The sequence below is a fragment of the Phoenix dactylifera genome, chromosome 1, assembly GCF_051530095.1.
Source record: "Phoenix dactylifera cultivar Ajwa chromosome 1, Ajwa_hap1_PhDact_Kaust_v1.1, whole genome shotgun sequence".
NCBI lineage: Eukaryota > Viridiplantae > Streptophyta > Magnoliopsida > Arecales > Arecaceae > Phoenix > Phoenix dactylifera.
In genome coordinates, this window is record NC_143190.1 from 14966793 (window position 1) to 14987158 (window position 20366).

A 20366-nucleotide genomic window follows, 5' to 3' on the forward strand; every position below is an offset into this window, starting at 1 on the left:
GTTGTGGTGGTTTCTCTTGGGACGGCTAGTGATATCTAGGACTTCTGCTCAGCTTTTACAGCGACTAGGGTTGCTTTCATCTTTTAGGAACCTCCACCTCCTAGTTTTCTTAAGATGAACTTCGACGATAGTGTTACTGAGGAAGGAGACAGCAGAAAAGTGGGCTTTATTATTAGAGATCACAATGCCAAACTTATGGCAGTCGAGGGCTAGCAGATCTTCAACACTACTATTATTAGTGCTTAAAGTTGCGTGGGAGGGCATCACCTATTATCATTGGAGCAGAGCTTAAAGTTGCGTGGGAGGGCATCACCTATGCGAGGCTTATTTTGGGTGTGATTTGCATTCACCTTGAAAGCGACAGTGACTGAGTGGGTTCGAGGCCAGCACAGCGATGTTGGCAGGCAGCTGCTGCTTTATGACATATTCAAACTAGTGAGAGGGCGTGGCTCTTTTGAGCCATCCATATCTATTGAAAGTCTAATAGTACTGCTGAGTAGACTCATCATTTTGGAAAGTTTTTTTTAGGGAGAACCAATCGTCCGTTCTTTTTTCTCTTCGTTAGCTTTACCTTTTGATTTTGTTGGCCGTATGCTTGCACGTTTTGTGTGGGTGTCGTTGTTAAAAATATATTAAAAAAAAAAGAAAGAAAAAAGAAAAGAAAAGAAAAGAAGTCCAATGCTGTGGGATGGAACACCGGAAAAAAATGGAAAAACAAGAATCAATGCCGACATCCATGACTATTACGGAAAAAGACGCAGTCCACGCCCTCTCAACCGAGCCATCAAATCTATCTGATCACTCTTCCATGTATGAGGACGTCTTTTCCGTTCTTCTCGGCCATTGCATTGCCACGTCGGCGTTCTTTTGCTGCGTTTGACGCCCAGCCGGGACGGGCGGAGATTATTTTATCCCACTGGTATTATTCCCGTGTCCCGTGCCGGCATCCTCCTCTTTTTCTCTCTGCGCGTATCGGGCGGACGGACTTGTGCCATCAGAACCCATCGTATTCGTTCATTCTATTTATTCCCTTTCGGAGAAGAACCCTCGTCATTAGCCTCACAAACCATCTGATTCCTATTCCATCCCCCATCTCTTGGCCGACGAACGATGGACGGCAGGGCGGCCGCGATCTCGAAACCGATCGTGCTGATCACCAATGATGACGGGATCGATGCCCCCGGGCTGCGCTTCCTCGTCGACCTCCTCGTCGCCACCGATCGCTACCGTGTTCTTGTTTGCGCCCCCGCTTCGTGAGTCTCGTCGTTCCTTTCCATCCTTTCCATTCCCCTTACACGCAACTTGGAATTTTTTTTTATATCACCTCTATGGCATGCGATCTTGGTTGGATTTTTTGTCGGACATATAAATGAAGGAATGGTTGTTGGTTGTTTCCCGGCGTTTGTATCCATCTAACTTTTTTTTTTTTAAAGTATATAAATCCAATTCGATAAGTCCGGGGCAGTGATGCCTGTTGCTAATATCAACAGTAATGCTAGTAATAACATATTGCCTCGCTGCAAGGAGCGGCTTGCACAATTTTGTAATCGGAGATTGTCGACGTTTCACAATGATCTCATGGCCTTCACAGACACTCGTACTCATCTTCATTACAATGGCGTTGGTGCTGTATCCGTAGGAGATATGAATTAGATTGATCAAGTTCTTGAATCTTATATCACTCATCTACTTAGACACTTAGCACTGATTTCTTCTTTATTTTTAGCAATCCAAAGGCACTTTTTTTTTGACTGACATGGTAATTTCAGTATCATCATTATTACTTCGTCAATAATTTACAGGGACCAGTCAGGTGTTAGCCATAGCGTCACGTGGCGTCATCCTCTCAGTGCCAAACGTGTTGAAATTGAAGGTGCTGCAGCCTTTGCAGTTTCAGGTTTGTCATTCTGCCAAGTTATTTATGTTTCATGTGAATCTTTTTGAGTTGCATCTAAGTGGTTTTCCCGTCAAAATCTTTCATTGGAAAAGTTGCACATAGCTTAAAGCAATCTTGCATAGGAAGTTCCCCATGGTCATTTGCAACTTATGAGTTGCTTTGTAATGCTTGGATGGAAAGGTTGGTTACTGTATATTAATGAATCAACTATCTCCTATAGAGCAGATCATCCTTTGTCAACCAAATGGGAATGGAGGTGGCATGGATGTCCTTACGTTTTAATTGAAATCTTTTAGGGCGTGTTTGGTGTTGCTTTTGCTTTATAAAAAGAAAAGAAGCCAAAAGATAGATTTTTTCGCTTCTCCTAAAAGTTTTTTTCTTGACTCTTCTTCTTGTGGAAATTCTTTCTGTAATAATGTTAACTTGATAATGTTGTCAGAGACCTGTTTTTTCAGAAACTGCTTTTTTAATTTAAAAGTCATAAAAACACTTTTCTTAAAGCCCTGCCAAGCATGCCCTCAGGAGAAAATTAAGGACTTTTGTCATCCTCAATTGGAGGACCTGAATGTGCTCTATGCATCAGAAACAAAAAGAGAAACATGATTAGAAACCACCATAGGATAGCCTCTGAATAAATAGTTGGGACATTTTAAATGCCGCTTCAGTGATTTCACTATCCTTGTGCATTCTGTCTACGGTTCAACCAGGTATAATATTAGAAATGCTAGAAGCTTCAAACCTGGAAACTTGAAAATAATTGAACCCATGATACCTCCAAATGAAATGGGCTCAAAATTCATGTAAATATAATCATTTTTTTTTCAAGATAGTAGAAAGGAAAGAGTCTCCTAGTCCTTTGAAAAGTGTCGTAAGAAAATGGGATGTATCAAAATATATTTATCCATTTCAGCCAACAAGGTATTGCATTCAATGATTCTACATGAAGGGGACTCTATATGATCCACATATTAACTGTAAGTAAGCTGTCCATCTTAATCTCTCGTTGTTCATATGCATGGTCTGCCGTACCGGCCGGTACGGGCCGGTACGTACCGGTCCGGCCTGGGACCTGTACCGGATCAGCGTGGAATCCGGTAGCGATAATTTATTGTTGAAGAACCGGTACGGGACCGATTCGGACCGGTACGCCACTGGTTCGGGACCGGTTTCGTACCGGTCCGGGCCGCCACCGGTATGCCGACCGGTACCGGTACGGCGGACCTTGTTCATATGTATTTGAGGCAACTTGTGAAATGTTGAAGCAAATGCAGTTCAGTAGTATAATATATGCACAAACATGAGTTTTTTCAGTATAGCAGATAGAAGCACTATTGCTGTTGTTCTTAAGTGTGGAGAGAAAACACAGCAACACCAATCTAGTCTTTCCAGATATCTAGAAATGATTGCCAAGGAATCTTCAGTATATTATAGAAGTTGAATTAATTTCTACTTACCTGCCCTGTACATAATTTTGTAACCTGGTATGTCAAAAGCATTCTTTTTGGTCATTTACTTGAAGTGGATCTGAGGAATTTGAAATTTTGTATTAGTTCCTGATCATTCCAAATATGACCATCGAACTAAGGTATTTACAACATTATTGACCCATGGTTCAATATCATCAAGAAGCTGAGAGCATAAAAGTCTTGGACATTTACATGATATACATGTAGTTATGAAGAAAGTCAAATAGATGGCTTGGTTATTATATTTAACTCACTGGCTAATTTGTATAGTGTAGTTTGAACTGCCATGCACAACTTAGGTTCACTCAGCCTAATCAGCTGAGCTTGGTCCAAGACTTGGTTGGAGCATGGATATGCTTTCACTGCCCCATGTCTTGAGGCATTTGTGCTAGCTTAGCTTGCTGAGACCCTCGGCTGGATGCGGACTTCAAATAAAGAAATCATTCTTAGGTTAGAAATGCTGCTTATGTTACCTGTCTTCAATAATTTGGTTTGGTCCTTTTCTATTTTCATAGGTTTTCTCATTTTATTTGCAAAAGTTACCTGTTTTCGGTCATACCATCACCCTTGTTCCCAATTAGAGATCAGGAAATATGTTCTTATTTAGCAAGCTTCCAACCAAACATCGACCATGCACCTTTTTTTTTCAACCAATCTTTTACCTGGCACTCACCATATTCTGCAGTCTAATAAAACATATCAAAAACAACTTCATTATTAGTTTTTTTTCTGTAATTTACAGGAACTCCTGCAGATTCTGCTTCTTTGGGTATTTCTGGAAAGCTCTTTGATGGTATAATTCCTGATTTGGTAAGCTCTAGACTGATATATAGGCATGCTTATGAGAAATTTATACTATCATCCTTGAGCTGCGTGAAAAATTTTAGATTACAACATATTCTGATATGATTATCCTTGTAGAATTTTCTTGACATTCTCAGTTAGTCTTGCCACTTTCTTATTCTTAGCTAATATGAATTATATTTAAGAACACATCTCTCCAAACAATTTGCATTGGAATGTTTAAATGACTTGATAAATCATTAATTTACTGCTACATGATGCAGGTAATCAGCGGCATCAACATTGGTTGCAATTGTGGATATCATGTGTTAGTAACAAGTCATTCATGCTTTCTTTAATCATATGCTACTCTATTTGACATGAACTTTACTTAGAAGCTAAATCATTCTGATACTTTTGTTGTACGTGGAAGAGGGATCCTGTTTGATAAATTGAGCAGAATGTTGGTCTTATACTTACTAGTTGATCGTATATGGATTTCATAGTCTTTTCAAAACCACAGCATTTTCTTATAAAAAACTGACAAAATGCATATCTAGCTGCAGGCTAATGCTTTAGTGCGGATTTGGCATAAGAGAACAGGCAACCATTCTAGTGTTTTAACCATACAATGGCTAACTGTAATGCCATTGTTGCTACATAAATATTTGGATGACCGCTATGGACTACAAGGATCAGAATTTTAATTTCTGGGGATATTTATCCTAGCCATTGGATAAAGTATTTTTGGTAGTTCTGCTATATTTCAGATGATTTTGGCTTTTTGGGCATTTTTCATGTTGTAATTGAAAAGCAATTTTATTTAAAGAAGATATAAAATGATTCATGAAAGAAAGGTGAGCTTTTAGCATAGGTTGTATTAGTTGTTGTTAAGAATGACACTAGTTCAATATGTTGGTCTTAATTACTCGTGTCAATAACTGAACAATGTTTCTTTGGAACTACATTATCTTGATGAAATTGGAGTAGTTTCACTTGAAGCTACATTTTGAGTCAAGAAGCCAAGAGACCAACAAATTTCTAGGAAGATACTTTGTTATTGACTACTCTAAACTAGTAAACAGTGCTATAGAACTGATTGCTTAAGCTATTTTTAATGTTAATTGTGTAAAAGTCTTGTAACTGTTAAGGAGCATTCTTAGAATTAAGCAATTGGCTAAAAATATGATGCGGCTCAAACATGTCTATTTTTCTAAGAAAATAGCTAGAAGTTGCTAGAGAGTAAGGTTTACCGTACCACACCGAACTATCTATTCAGGGCATATCGAGCTGTACCGAGGGTGGACTGGTACAATTCTGACCCTCGATCCGAGAAATCAGCAAGGGTGGGGGAGAGGGAGAAGGAGAGAGAGGAAAAGAGGGAGATAGGGAGGGAGAAGGAGAGGAAGGGGGATGGCTGGAGGAGGGGCAGAGGAAGGGCTCTACCCTCGGTTCCTTTGTTTCATTAAAACAAAGGCCCCGAGGGGAGACCTTTTTTATTTTGAAAATTATAAGTGAAATCGGAAAGCACCCCTCCTGGGCACTCCGTGGCCCTCCTCCGGCCATCCCTTTCCCTTTCCCTCTCTCTCTTCCTCTCTCCCCAGCCCTCCTTGGCCTCCGGCCATCCCCCTCCCTTCCTCCTCTCTTTTCCTCTCTTCCCTTCTCCTTCTTCCTCGCCCTCCTTCGGCTCTATTGTGTCAATACGGGCTCCGTATGGGATGGCATGGTACCGTATCGAACCATGCTGTCAGGCAATCTGTACGGGTTTTGGTACTGAAACAACAATCCTTGCCAGAGGGTGAGCCGTGGTGCAACAATAAGGTTGCTCTATTGTGACCTAGAGGCCATGGGTTTGAAATACAGAAATAGCCTCTTTGCATGCAGGGCTAAGGCTATGTACATCTGACCCTTCCTAGATCTTATGATGGTGTCCCTTTTTTAACTGGAAGTGGCCAATATCTGAATTGCTTTGATGTCTTTCTGGAAAGTAATAGAAGATAACCCTTTTTTTTCTTAAAAAAAGATTGCAGATGGTTTAGTTTTCTTTGATTGTGTCTCTTCCCAGACTATTCATGTAAAACATCGGCATGGTGTGGTACCATGTGATATCATCATCATTGGCAAACATGAACATAAGAAGTGATACTTGCTTCCTTTTTTGTGGCATGAGAAGGAACATAAAAGTTGAAAGATTTGATAGTAGGGGTGCAAATGGGTCGGGTCGGACCGGGTCATGAGTGACCCCGATCCAACCCGATTCCTTGTTTGGGTCCTAATTTTGGACCTAGACCCAATCCAATAGAAGATCGGGTCGGGTCGGTTCAGGTCCACGGCTACAATTTTGACCCAACGGGTCATTCGGGTCGGGTTGGGTCCATGTATAACCCGACCCAACCCAAAAAATTCAGATCCAGTTCGGGTCTGAGTCGGGTTCAGGTCTTGGCAAAAAATTTCTTATTATTTGTAACGATCAACCCATCCATGACTTCCCTCTTCCCCTACACAATACCTCTATTTTTTTTTGGTAGATAGATATCTTATACTTTCAATCACTTAGAAGGTGATTGTAGAATGTGACAGTCAATAATATGCAATCCCATGAATTGCCCTCCAAATTGAGAACTGATGTGAGATCCGTTCAACACTGCAAAGACAATTCATGATTTAGCCCTAAATCAAAGTTGTACACTTTTCTTTTGTTTGGTACAAATAACGTGTGAGATTTAGTCTGAAGTCCAATGTGGCGCCATGTGCAAGGGTTACTGAATGCTAAGTTCTCTGGTGTCCAACATTTTGATGCCAAAGAAAGTTTATTGCCAGGTGTTGTGATAAGATTGGTGTTGTTTGTCACTGTCCTTTACACCACATTTGGATGCCACATCTATCACATGGGACCTTCTCTCTCTTTTTTTCCCTTTTTCTTTTTTTGGGTGCCACGGTTAGGGGCCTGTGCTTTGGACTATTACCCTGTACTGATGTGACTATTTTCTTTGAGATTTCTTTTTTTCAGACAATACGTGAGATTTTTCTAGTCACCAATGACCCAGTGCTGAATGGTGGTCCTGCGCCACTAGTACGGGACATGGCACAAAAGTAGATTTGGTGTTGTTGATAGGGTTGGTGTGATTTAGAGGGTTAAACCCAAAATTACATATTCGGGTCGGGTCAGGTCGGGGCGGGTCGTAGGATTGAAAATCCAAAATTACCCAAATTTTAAATGGTTCGGGTCGGGTTTGAATTCAGTAAACCCAGATCCGATCCGAATAATGGAACAAATCTAATTTTAGGACCCGACCGGTCACACGGGTCCTCCAAAACGGGTCGGGTCGGGTCGGGTCGGGTCGGGGGTCAACCCGACCCGACCCATTTGCAGCCTTATTTGTTAGAGATGATGAATCTCCTTCAATCTATGATATACAACATTTATCTTGTAAGAATGCAGGTTTACGTGGTAGCCGATCTCTGATGAAAATTTGGAATCTCTCGATTCCTTTCAGGATTTTTACTTTTTTGTTGATGATCTACTATGACCACATTTAACTTGTCCTTGCTTGTAAAATGAAAGGTGGTGCTTGCATAGTAGTTGCTGTTTCCATATAAAGGATGAGAGATATGATCCCTTTCCTAACTTGCCATCCCTTTTCCTTGGCTCTCCGGCTTAATAATGGCCATATTCTACAACTAGTCCCTGGTTCACCAGTAAGAGCTTCTGATGTTTGTTTGATGGTTGAAGAAGGTTAGAAATGACTAGACAGACGAGCTACCATGGAAGGCATTTGCTAGGTTACATGATTGGAATGAAACAAAAAGACTTTTGGTTGCAAAAAATCTGATCTGTTGATGCAAAACTGGAACTCCCAAATCAGGAGCTGAGCAGTTCAGGGTGATGAATGGAGTTTTGCTCAATCCTTGCTTTTCTCTGTGCTGATTTTATTTTAGCATTTTTTTTTGTTCTTATTACTTTCTTCCTTTTGGCATCCTTCTTCCACACTCTTAAGTATTTTTCACATCTGTAGGATAAAGGGATCTCTGTCTCTAAGAGTTTATGCCTGATGTCTCCCTCCTGTATTTGCACCAATACTTATAAATAAATTATGCACCATATTCTCTGGCAAATTATAAAGATATACGCTTTATCAATGTGAGATATGCTATTATAAATTGCTTAATAATTCTGGATTGGCTTGGGAAGGCCAGACTGGAACCTCTTTGTTTGGTCCTCACTGTCTAAAGTTGTTCTTTTACAATAATTCCATAGATTCAGCAAATTGAAGTTCCCATTTGTCTGGATATTTGATAATATGGTATTGCATTATTGATATGGACATATTTATCCATTAATCTTTCAGCTTGATTACAAATTCTTGTTGAATGTTGTGTTGTTGGTTGGTAGTCAAAAGTTAAAACAACATAGTCTTGTAAATTCAAACTTCATATTCAAAATATTTCTTGCACTCTCATGAGCATTTCTCATTTATTACTCTAGAGTTTACTCTGGGACAGTAGCTGGTGCTCGGGAGGCTTTCTTATATGGTGTCCCTGCTTTAGCTATATCACATAATTGGTGAGTCTAAGATGTTTCTGCCTTTGTTGAAATCTTAATAACTTTTCTTGTAGTTTCATATTCAAAGAAAAAGAATTCTGTTAGGATATTGCATTTGTTTGATATATCCTGATATGAGTTTATCAGCATCATCTTCAATTTTATTTGCTTGCGGAATTCAATCATTTGAGCAAAATTATACTATCAAATGCAGCTTATAAAGTATATCATGTCAAGTCATATGACTGGAAACTGTCCATGTATGTTGGTGGTATAATTATTTTGTCTAAGGAATGTTGGAACCATGACCTCTTTGGTAGCGTGGTTTTCCTTTGGTGTTGTGTGAATGGATAGTACCATAACAAAAGTTAATCACTGTTACTAGTTGACTAGTTTATAGTCAGTCTTTGCATATTTCCTGGATATCTACATGTCACCAGGGTGTTAGCATCACACTGTTGCTACTTATTTGATGTACAAGTATACGACTATTGAAGAAACTTTGCTTTATAAGTTATCCTTCCATCACTAATTTGGAAATAAAAACTTCACTTTTTAGAACTCATGACAGAAACTTGTGGATGCGTTGGCTGTACTGTTTAGATTGCCCCATAAACCTCAAGAGGAAAAGGATTAGGGTGATGCTTTGATTTTACACTTGCATAGAAATGGATGAAAAGATCCATATAATTTGGCTGTTCTAAATTAAAAGTTTTTTTGTTCAGCAAAGTTATGGCACCACTCTCGCAAACAAAAAAAATTATAGTTTCCTATGCTAGGTTGGTACTCATGACTGAGAAGGATATTCCAATTTGAGGTTATCAGAATGAATCAGTGTATCCTGCTTAACTATAGTGAAATGCACTTTCTTAAGACATTCTGCTTTAAATTTGTGAAATTGATTAATGGGACTGCATTTTATTTGGCTCTTTGGCTTATTTGTGCATTTGAGATGAACTCAGCTCCTTATATCAGATGTCATCATCAAAAGACTTCGTTTAGACTCTTGGCAAGTCTAAGGGAATCATACAAGATCCTCCCTTCTTGCTTGAGTTTAAAGTGCAACCTATAAGGGAGAACCCCTAGTTTCATAGGATTTACAGTAGGCCTCTGTCTTGCCGAAACTTTTCTTGGCCAAGATTTCAGTATCTATTTTAGAGGGTTGACGTTAGGTTGGCAGTTGGTCGCGACATCTCCATATTCCTCCAACGGTGCCTTCTCTACTTTGAGTTGTTCTTTGCAGCCATCCCATGTTTTATGGTGAAAGGCTTGGATGATGATGAAATTTTGAAATTGTTCAGGATACATTTCTTTTGTTGTGCTATGTGTCACTTAAAAGCTCCTGTTGCATAGTTTTGGAATGGCTTGCTTTTCATATTGGTTGTGGACCCAGCAGATTGCAAAGAAGTCTCCATAAATCTGATTCTGAATTGATCATGTAAAGCATTAATTACATATGATGTGGAATTATAGAAGATAACTGTGCTTGTGATTGGCTAGGTCAAATTGGACATGAATCATTTTAAACTTTATATCTAGTTATGGCTTTATTACTCTGCAGATTTCATGACATAGCTTGTATTCATTACTGTGAGCAAGAGTAGGGTGGTTACGAATTAGCTTTGTGCTTCTTGTTGTATCACTGGGACAATAAATTTTCAGGATGGGCAGTAAGAGCACTGTCAATGACCTCAAACTTGCTGCAGAGGTTTGCTTGCCTGTCATAAATGCTGTGTTGACTGACCTCAGAAATAAGACATACCCTGAAGGTTCATTTTTGAATATAGACGTGCCAACAGATGTTGCACATCACAAGGTAAATTCTGCAACCAAACCTTTGAAAGGGCATAACATGCTTAGTCTATTTGAATTTTTAATAATCCCTATATCTTAGGAATTAATGTTCCGCTCTTCATAGATTAGCAATTTTTGACCTGAACTGCATCTTGATATCTGAAATGTGATCCATGTCCGAGTTTCCTGCTGACCAAAAGCCAAAAAAGGACTGCAGAGCTTTTTCTTTCTTTTTTTTATTAAAAAAAACATTTGTCAGAATTTATACAGTCAGCTTGTTTCCTTCTTTAATTTTCCTTTTATTTGTCTCAGCATGCATCCATTACACAACCCTCTGGTGGCACCTTTGCATCATTATGATTTTACACAACTACCTTCATCCATTTCCCTAGCGTCATTTTTGAAACCAATCCAAGGCAAATAGAAGTGTTCCTCTGACATGGCTATTTATATCTTTAGCTTTAATGCTACAACATGGAGTATAGGTCTCTACCTGTAGTTCTACATGTATGTCATTTGAATTATGCAACATTGATATTTCTGCAACTGGTTATTGAACAATCAATTAAATATAGTTGTTTATTTTTTCACTGCAATTTACTTTGATTTGGTAATGATGAAACATTTGATGATTACTTTCGAGAAATGATGTAAACATCTTATTCCTGTCTCTTTCTTGCTTTTCTTGCCTTCCCATTAGGGATTTAAGATCACAAAACAGGGGAAGGCCATGGTCCGGATTGGGTGGGAGCAGACAAATGAAAACACACCAAGCATGGAAAGCTATCAAACAGCAAATATTGATGTTGACATGACACCAATCTCTGAAAAGAATGCCTCAGTTCCAGTAGAAAATCATCTTTTGTTCAAGAGAGTGGTAAATTTGCTTTCTTTTGAAGTAAATATTAAATTTGCATAACTTTTCATTATGCATATGGAAGGCATGATAAGTACTTATCTCCTTTTTGTTAATTCTTGCAATAGAATGTTTACCCATTTGTTGTAGTTTGCTTAAAATCTTTATAACTAGATTTTACCTTTGGATTGATTGCTGATTGCATTTATGTTCTTTCAACAACTGTACTTTATTGAACTGATAGTTTTAACGTATATATCCCAATTATTTGCTAGTGTCTAAAGTGAGTGAAAAATTGTCTTTATGCCACATCTGCAACTGCTCCGGACAACCTGTTGGCAAGATAAATTGAGAAATTGTCAACAAAGCTTACTACCTTTTTTCAAGGCCTAACATTCCTCCATGTTAAATAAAAGCATCAACAGCAGCTGCACTGCTGCAGTATTAAATCAGAATCCAATTTGTCAAGCTTGCAGCGAATCAACTTGCAGATCCCTGGTTACTTCTCAAAAATTTAAGAATACTTGTCGTTTTACAGAATAATTCTGATCCAGATTAAGTTTTACATGATATTTGTGTAGTGAGCTTGGACCAGGTGTGTTCTAACTTGTCTCCAGATGACCTGTGTAGGAAAACAAAATTTTGTGAAACTGGAACAGTGGTGAAAAATTATTTCTTTCATTGATCTTTTTCTACAAATTGGCTAATTTGGTAATTAAATTTTCCAGTGAATTTTTGTTTGCCTAAAACATGATGGTTTCCTTTGAATATATGTAGTGCGCATAGAGGTTTCTTGGATGGTAACTTTCCAAAATTCAAACTTGTAACATGAGGGGTTATTAGTGATTTTCTACTATTAGAGCTGCATGCACATGAAAATAAACTTGGAAAACATCTAGTCAAGTTACTGGTAATCTGAACTGACAAATGTCAGCAATATATGCAGTGTTAATCAATCTTAAATAATCAAAATCAAGTTACAACTTAAGGAGATTTCAGCAAAAGAGAAGTTGATCAACAAGCCAAGTCCTGCTACATAGCACAGATGTAATTTGAAATAGTCTACCATTGTAATATACTAAAGCAAATTTGTGTTAGCTCAAAATGCCGTACAAAAGAAGTGCAATAACCTTTGCTTGAGGATAAAACTAAGTACGGTTATAATGGCATGGGCACTGCTAACTGAAAAGGGAAAGCTAAAATGGAAAATTTATAAACAAGGTGAGCTAAACCGGTACTAGAGGGTGTACTGGCTAGCAATTGGTTCGGTATGGTACGAGTCTGTACTGTGTCATTTCAGGGCGTATTGAAAACAGGGAGAGGGGGAGAGAGAGGGAGAAAAGGAGAAAGGAAGAGAAAAAGGAAGAGAAAGAGAGAGGGAGAAAGGAAGAGGGGCTCTCTAAACCCTAGCCCTAACCCTAAGCGAGAGAGAGAGGGAGGGAGGGAGGGAGGGAGGAAGGGAGAGGGGCCCTCAACCCCTAACCCTAAGTGTGAGAGAGAAAGAGAGAGTGCGGGAGAGGGAGGGAGGAAGGGCTTATCAGTGAGAGGGTCGAAACCCTCGAATGGCGGAGGGGGTCATGAGCAGTGGGCAAGGGAGAGCGCACTCTAAACCATAGCGAGCATTGTGGATGGGTAGGGGGGCGAATTAAATCACTTGAAGACTCAAACCATCATGAAAATAAACTGGCTGAATATTCGGGTTCAGGGCTGAGCTGATGAATAGTATTCGAGGGGCTGTACCACTGAATGGTCTTGAAAATATGAGTTGAACCATGCTGGTAACCAACCGGTCCAATTCGATACGTGTCAAACCAGCCAGTTTGGCAATCCTTGTTTATAATGCTTCATGGAACTAAGGTGGGTTAAGGGGAGCTATTAGTAAGGTGCAAATATGGTTAGATTAAAGTATGAGTTATCAATAAAATAATATAAGCATGTTTAGAAAGGATGGTGTTTACTAGTAAGAAGATGGAAGGACATGAAAGGATGCTTGCTGCAGGAGTAAGAGGGGATTTTTTTGCTTTAGGGAGCATCATCACTGTTTGCAAGAGAGAACTAGAAACAGCAATGGGTGAGATGAGTCTTGAGCAAACTCTACACAAATCAAGAGATGATGACAAAGAAAGAAACATAGAGGAGAAGCAGATTATAGAGAAAAGTATGAGAGATGAAAAATGCAACGGAAGATGTGCAACCTCCGTTAATGAAGTGCAGCCACCAAGGAGTTAGATCAGCTTTAGGTTTTTTACTTGAGTGAAACACTTGTCATCTTATAACTTGAAAGTCTATGGCAATGACTTGAGTACCAATGGCACAAGGCATACCAAAATAATTAAAAGTAACTTAAAAAATTTGTTTTATTTAATTATTTTAAAAGGATTTGATGGGTGCTATGCTGATCTGATGCGGTGACTTTACTGGTCAGACACAGACACAATATGTGCCAATCAGCAAGGGTTGGCACGTAAAAGCCTTGGTCTAAGATAGGTCACTTAAATATAATGTGTCTAATATTGAATTTCACTAAGTAGTCATGTTTCTACCTTTGCCACATAAGGAGCTAATAGCTTGAAAACAAGTTTTTCAGTAAGATATTGGAAAAATCAAGTTACAACAAACAAACATAGTAGCAATACATTAATGGGCCAAATAAATTACATCTTAACAATCTGCCCGACCTTAACTCCCTTCTTCGGTGAGAATAAATTAGTTTTATTGTATATATCTCCATTATTCATTGCTATATGTACCTACACTAGAACAAAATTGTTGTTTTGGACCCATCAATTTTTGGCTTATTACATTTTCCCGGAACCAGATGGTTGTAAATGTAAACCATGATAAATCTTTCTTGTTTTGATCTCTCTCTCTCTCTCTCTTTCACTTTATTCTCTCATTTCTTCTTTGCATGAGATCTTGAAGTCTTGTGCTCTCATTTTAGTCTCTTCTCCTCTGACCCCTCCCATCACTTTTACCATTTGAAGGAATTTTTTTAATTCCATAGGAAGTTTTTTGCATGAATACCCTCCTAAATATCAAATTTTGCATGAATACCCTTCCAAAATTGATATTTACATGTATACCTTCGTAAAACACTTGTTTTGCTATTTTATCCTTTTTTTTCTCTTTATTTTTGCATATGTACCTATGTCATCTAATGCCGTTAAAAAATTAATAGTTTCAAATTGAAATGACTAAAATACTCTTAATGGGTAAATGTACAAAAAAAAATTTATAAGGCGGTCACGATGGGGGACAAAAAAGTAATTTCAAAATTTTATTTTATTTCTAATTAAAATAAATATGATTTTTATTAACAGTATTAGAAGAACCGTTATATTAGGAGCATTTGTGCAAAAACAGTGTTTTATGAGGGTACAGAAATAAATATAAATTTAAAGAGGATATTCACGCAAATTCGAATTTTTAGAAGGGTATTTATGCAAAAAACCCTAGGAGGTTTTAGATTTGATTCTTATAATTGTTGTGTCTTAATGTGGTAAACTTTTTCTAGCAACTATGTCTTCATAGCAAGAAATTTCAATTTCTACCAGCATTTATAATTGGAAGGAAGTGTTGTCATATAACATGGATGCAGGCATCAAAACAGGTTTTGAATAAGTGGATATGGACATGTTACCAAATGACAACTCTAAGTTCTTGTGTATGGTAGGTGAGACATAAAATTTTCTTTGTTATGAATGGAGGGGCATACTTACCCAAAGTTGAGTTTATGTTTTACTAGACGATGCTATCTATTGCATGGCAAAATATTTGGTTGTGTTGCTGTATATTCATTGGCCTTTTCTTTGTATCACCACTGGACATGGTCTTGCATATCGGATTATCCTCAGATCCTGCTTCTTATTGAATGGGTGTTTTTTTAAATTGTGTTGCACTATGAAACTCGCCTGGCATCACGTCTTAAATGAAACTTATCCATTATTTTGCTTAAACCCCTGGTTCCCCTTCTATATAATGTATACATCCATGTTTATATATATTCGTTCAATGCACACATGCACACAGATAGACATGCTTATGTTTTCTTATTTGCTTAGCAAAACTTATCAGCGTGAAAGTGCTATCCTGTTAACAGAAAATCTGAATGAACATCTGTTTTACTTTGTTGCATTTTGAACAGCTGTCAAAGAGAAAGATGGAAGAGGACGAAGCAGAGGACACAGACCATAAAGCCCTTCAAGAAGGATATGTTAGTTCACCCTCTGTTTATTATTTTTTAATAGTTTTATTTGAAATTAGCAACTAATTATGGGAAATTCTTGGTAATGTTCCCAGATTACAATCACCCCTCTAGGTGCCCTCTCTCATGCGGAGGCTGATGCTATGACCTACTTTAAAGATTGGCTGCTGCATTTGGCTGATTATTCATCATCCTCCTTATAAAAGTGAGTACTATACTTCTACAAAAGATGATGTCCATTCTAATTATTTGTATCAGTTCTCCTTCCAACCTCTCTCTTTCTTAGGAACTACTGACCTGTGCCTATGTGCTGATCATTGAGTTTCTTTGAGAAAGTTTCCTTGCATCTTTATGTTATTAACAGAGAAAAGCTTGAAACTTTTTTTTAGCAAATTATGAGGAGAATGAAAAATTCAACTACAGGAAAAAAATATATATTAGAGAGAGCTTGTTGATTGATAACGTATTGCTGCAGTAATTTGTTAAGTCTATTTCTTGAATTTATTTATTTTTTGATAGCCATGTGAAATTTGGATATATTTATGGCCGAATAAAATCTGCATTAAGTTCATAACCATTGCTGCACATTTTACTGTATTTAGGAATTAAAAGAAGAGATAAATTCGTGGTGTTATTTGCTGTCATAGCTTTCATTTTCCCAATACACACTGTTGTCATCCCCATGTTACTGCTCCTTTCCTGGCCTCTCTGATCTTCTCTCCCATACCCTATAGCAAGATGCTTTGGGTTCAGACAGTGACATTTCATCACCATTGCTCTCTCTCTCTCTCTCTCTCTTTCTCTCTCTTCTCTCAACACTGTTAGATGATCCTCTACATTCAGCCTTTGATGTTGATAACATCCCTCAACATGTTTTGACCCTTCAATTTGCTGATATGCTTATATCTACAATGTGGTCTTCATGCACAAGACTATTTCAAGTAGGCCTTATCCACTATGCAATGTTCTTGTTAACCACAAGCTCTTGATGGAAGGTGAAAATGCTGAAATTATTATCAGAAAATAGCACATTTTAGTTGTAACCTCATCTAAAATCTTATTTACTATTTGGGTCTTCTTCTTCTTCCTTCATTTTTTTTAATCTTTTTTGTTGCTTCACCTTTGTTCCCTGGTCTTGCACCTTCTAGATTTACAGACACTTCTTTTGGATGATTGTCTCTAAAAACTGACATTTTTACTCCTTTATTAGGTTGCCATGTTTAGCAAGAGATCTGGGATCGTGCATGCAAAAATAGATTTCCTTACCAGCACCAGATCTTTAATTTTTAGAAATAGTTTATATGACATGTTAAACTGAATATTGCATGATCAGTGGCTTTTGACTTTGTCAAGGAGCATGGATTTGAATGTGAGACTTCTACTTTTGTTTTCTTTGATTATTAGGAGAATTTTACTCTAGTTACCAAGAAAATTTTCTTCAGGAACATACGCTATATTATAGAAATCTTTCCCAGTAGTTTTTTGAGATGATCTAAGGAGACACTGTTGTACTCGCGGTTGGTAGTTGCCATCATATGAACTATACCTGAAGAATGTCCTTCTTTATGCATACCTTTCTTCAGGAGTGATCTTTAGCCTTTCTCACCAACTTTACATTTTTGCCCTTCTTTTCATGTCATTTCCAGTCCTAAAATAATCTCCTTGTGCAACATGCTCCTGCCCTTGCCTCTTTGATGGGGATCTTAGATGTGGTAAACTTCATTCTCCCCTGCTTGCAAAAATTGCGGTACTAGAAACTGGCATCAAGTTAGTCTACTTTTTCTGAAAATTTTCACTTGAAAGACGCCTATGAAAACAATTTTCTTTAAGTGGAATATTTTGGTTGATTGATGCTTATGGCAAATGTTGTCTGAAAGCTGACTATCATGGGAATTTCTTTGCCGCAAAACTTGTCGATAGATTGTAGAGTTCATATGTTATTTAAATTTATCCATTCTATTTTCCAACTGTCACAAGATCCAATTCAATGTCAATGTACTAATCAGGATAATCGAATTCAGGTTCCTTGTCTGTTTTGTGCAGGACCCAGCAAATGAATCTGTTCATTAAAGATATCAATTACCTGATTATTTTGGTTGCCACCTGAGATTCACTAAAGCAAACTGTGCTTCAGGCTTGTGTAGTCCTTGTGGATATCAGCTGTCCCTTCATCGCTGCTGTTGTGGACTGCCATATCTGATACATTTAAGATTTAGTTGCATGTATGAGGATCATGTCCACTGAAACTTTTTCTACTATGTGATATTTAATAGTAACCTTCAGCTGTTAATGCTGCCAAACACCACCAGCTTTTCCCAGACAGTGAGTTTTTCCTTTTGGTCTCAACGCAGATAGCAAGTTTATCTTAGCACTTGGTACACATTTAATGTCTTACCTAAGGTCTTGTATCCTGCATTTTGCTTCAGCTAGTCTATGTAAACTTTGTAGACTACCAACATTACTTTCCAGTGTCGACACAGAGATCATGCATCTCAAGGTTGGTTATACACTGTTGACTTTTCACATACATGTCACCTAAACATTCCTGAATAGGTTTGAACCAGAGCATATCCATCTGCTTAAAATCATGATGATTTTTGAGTTGTCGGCTAGTGAGATTAAAACTATATAGTCATATCCATTTTTCTGTTCTAATAATTCCAATAATTATGATACATAATGCTTGTATCTCATGTGAGACCCCGAAATTCTAATTCGAGGTAAATCTTGCATATACCTAGTAAGCTTTCCTATGGCACGGTCGGTCATTTTATTAATCGTAAATGATGAATTTGAAGGGTCAAATAGAAAAAAAAATCTGGATATATGACTGATTTAATAAATTAATGTCTCACCTTATATGGATGATATTAGATATAAATGAAATGAGATCATTTGTTCAACAAAGCTTCTTATGGTGTGCATTCACATGCTATAGCTCCTGTACCATCCAAGATTAAACTGTGCATGCTATTAACGTTTGGATTGAGCACTCGTGCTCATTGGTACCTCTAGTAATCTGTTGTTGAGCATCTTTTGTTCTCTTTGGCAGCTATGGGGCTATTTAGTTGACTGCAATTGATAAACTGTAGTTGTAGTTGGTTGCGATGGAATTATAGACACCCCAAAAAAGTTTTTGGATGCCTGCAATTGCAACTGTAGGTCGCAGTTCAATCATAAAAAGCAGCAAAACTTGTAATATTATAATATTATAATAATAGCCAAAATTAGTTGCATTTCCAACTACAAGAATCTTGTAATTTAGAAAATCCTTTGGATAAAATAATAATATTATAATATTATTACTACATTAATGTTGTATTGTTGTAATAGCATTATTACAAATAGTAATATTACAATAATATTGATATTATTATAATAATATTATAATCATATCATATTATATTATTAGTAGTTTATAATTACAATAATAGCAATATTGTATTATAATATTATATTATACTATTATTATAATTTTTAAAATTATATTTTGTTAATATTATATTGTAATATTATAATATACTAGTATTATTCTAGCATTGTACCTTATAATGTTATAATAATATTATATTACTACAACATAATTATTTTAATGTTACATCGTTATAATATCAATAAATATATTATATTTAACACTCACAATTCTATAATATTATTATAATAACTATAATTGCAAAATAATATTATAAAAATTATTGTTTATTTTAATGCATATGATAAATAATGTGTAGTTATGGTATCAAATTATTTTATATTCATATTACTAATTTACTATAATAATTATTCTTATACCAATCCAATGATAATTTAATAGTATTTTTATTTTCTATCATAACTATAAAAATAATATGATAAATATTATAATGTAATAAAAATATTGAACAATTCATTATTTCTAGGAGAATTTTATCAGCTCAATTACATGATGACTGTCTTTCCATATTAAACAACCAAATAGCTGTAATTGTATTTGCGATTTCCAATTACAGACATCCAAATAAAGGTCCTTGCTAATTTGTTACAACTATAATTTCAATCGCATCTAATTAAATTAGAGTCTGTAATTGAATTCTAATATGAAGATCCATGCAGGCATGTGTTTAGACCCATATTGGCTATATACTGGATAGATCTTGGATACTTATACAGGATTGAGGAACCTAAATAATATCTTTTAGCTAGTTTTTTGGGATAAAGTCTAGTATTGTTACAGATGGTATCAGAGTGGATCTAGCTTATGACCTATATGGATTAGGAGACATTGCACTTTAGGTCCATTGGAATTGACCATGAGTTAATTGTGGTGCTCGTAGTTGTGATTGGATTTGAACTCTTAGCCTAGCGAAAATGTTAGAGCTTAAACGAAGATCGTATGTGAGGACCTATATGGACGTGCATTTATTCATGTTGGCTATACACTGGATAAATTTTTGGTATAGAATTAAAAAATCTAAATAATATTTTTTAGGTGCTGTACTGTATGCCATGAGCACCTTTTTAACTCTCATGTACTGTACGCCATCAAATCCTGTGCTTTTTCTGAGGTCTTGATGGAATCTTTCCATAAGCCATGAGTAGTTTCAACTCGGCTTGCTTTTACAATAAGTTTAATTGCTTCGCTTCATTATTTGATTTCTTTGGGTAATCGGCTTGTACAGCCCATCTGAGCATAACCTATATCAATGCACCACCCCCATCGCAGAGCTTGGGGGAGGAAAAACTAAAACTCCATAGATTTTTTTTTTCTTCCTGTAGACTAATGGCCCACGAGCTTGGACTTGGATGAGACTATAGGCTGGGCTGGTCAGTACACCCAATTCCTA

At 37.0% G+C, this 20366-nt stretch overlaps 1 protein-coding gene across 4 annotated transcripts; it reads left to right on the top strand.

The window, feature by feature from the left end:
• The first annotated feature begins 606 nt into the window (after positions 1-606).
• LOC103718615 (Survival protein SurE-like phosphatase/nucleotidase) lies at positions 607-17861 on the top strand. Of its 4 annotated transcripts, none has more exons than XM_039116199.3 (10): positions 607-1253; positions 1803-1897; positions 4106-4173; positions 4431-4474; positions 8633-8710; positions 10352-10505; positions 11184-11360; positions 15484-15552; positions 15639-15748; positions 17587-17861. In XM_039116199.3, the coding sequence occupies exons 1-9, from the start codon at positions 1111-1113 to the stop codon at positions 15744-15746; spliced, it is 936 nt and encodes a 311-aa protein (XP_038972127.3). In that variant the 5' UTR covers positions 607-1110; the 3' UTR covers positions 15747-15748; positions 17587-17861. The 4 variants fall into 4 exon arrangements, with proteins under 4 accessions (XP_038972127.3, XP_038972125.3, XP_089786584.1 ...); XM_039116197.3 differs by having other exon boundaries at positions 994-1253; positions 17565-17861; XM_089930458.1 differs by lacking the exons at positions 15484-15552; positions 15639-15748; positions 17587-17861 and adding an exon at positions 14938-15027 and having other exon boundaries at positions 1034-1253.
• Positions 17862-20366: the final 2505 nt, after the last annotated feature.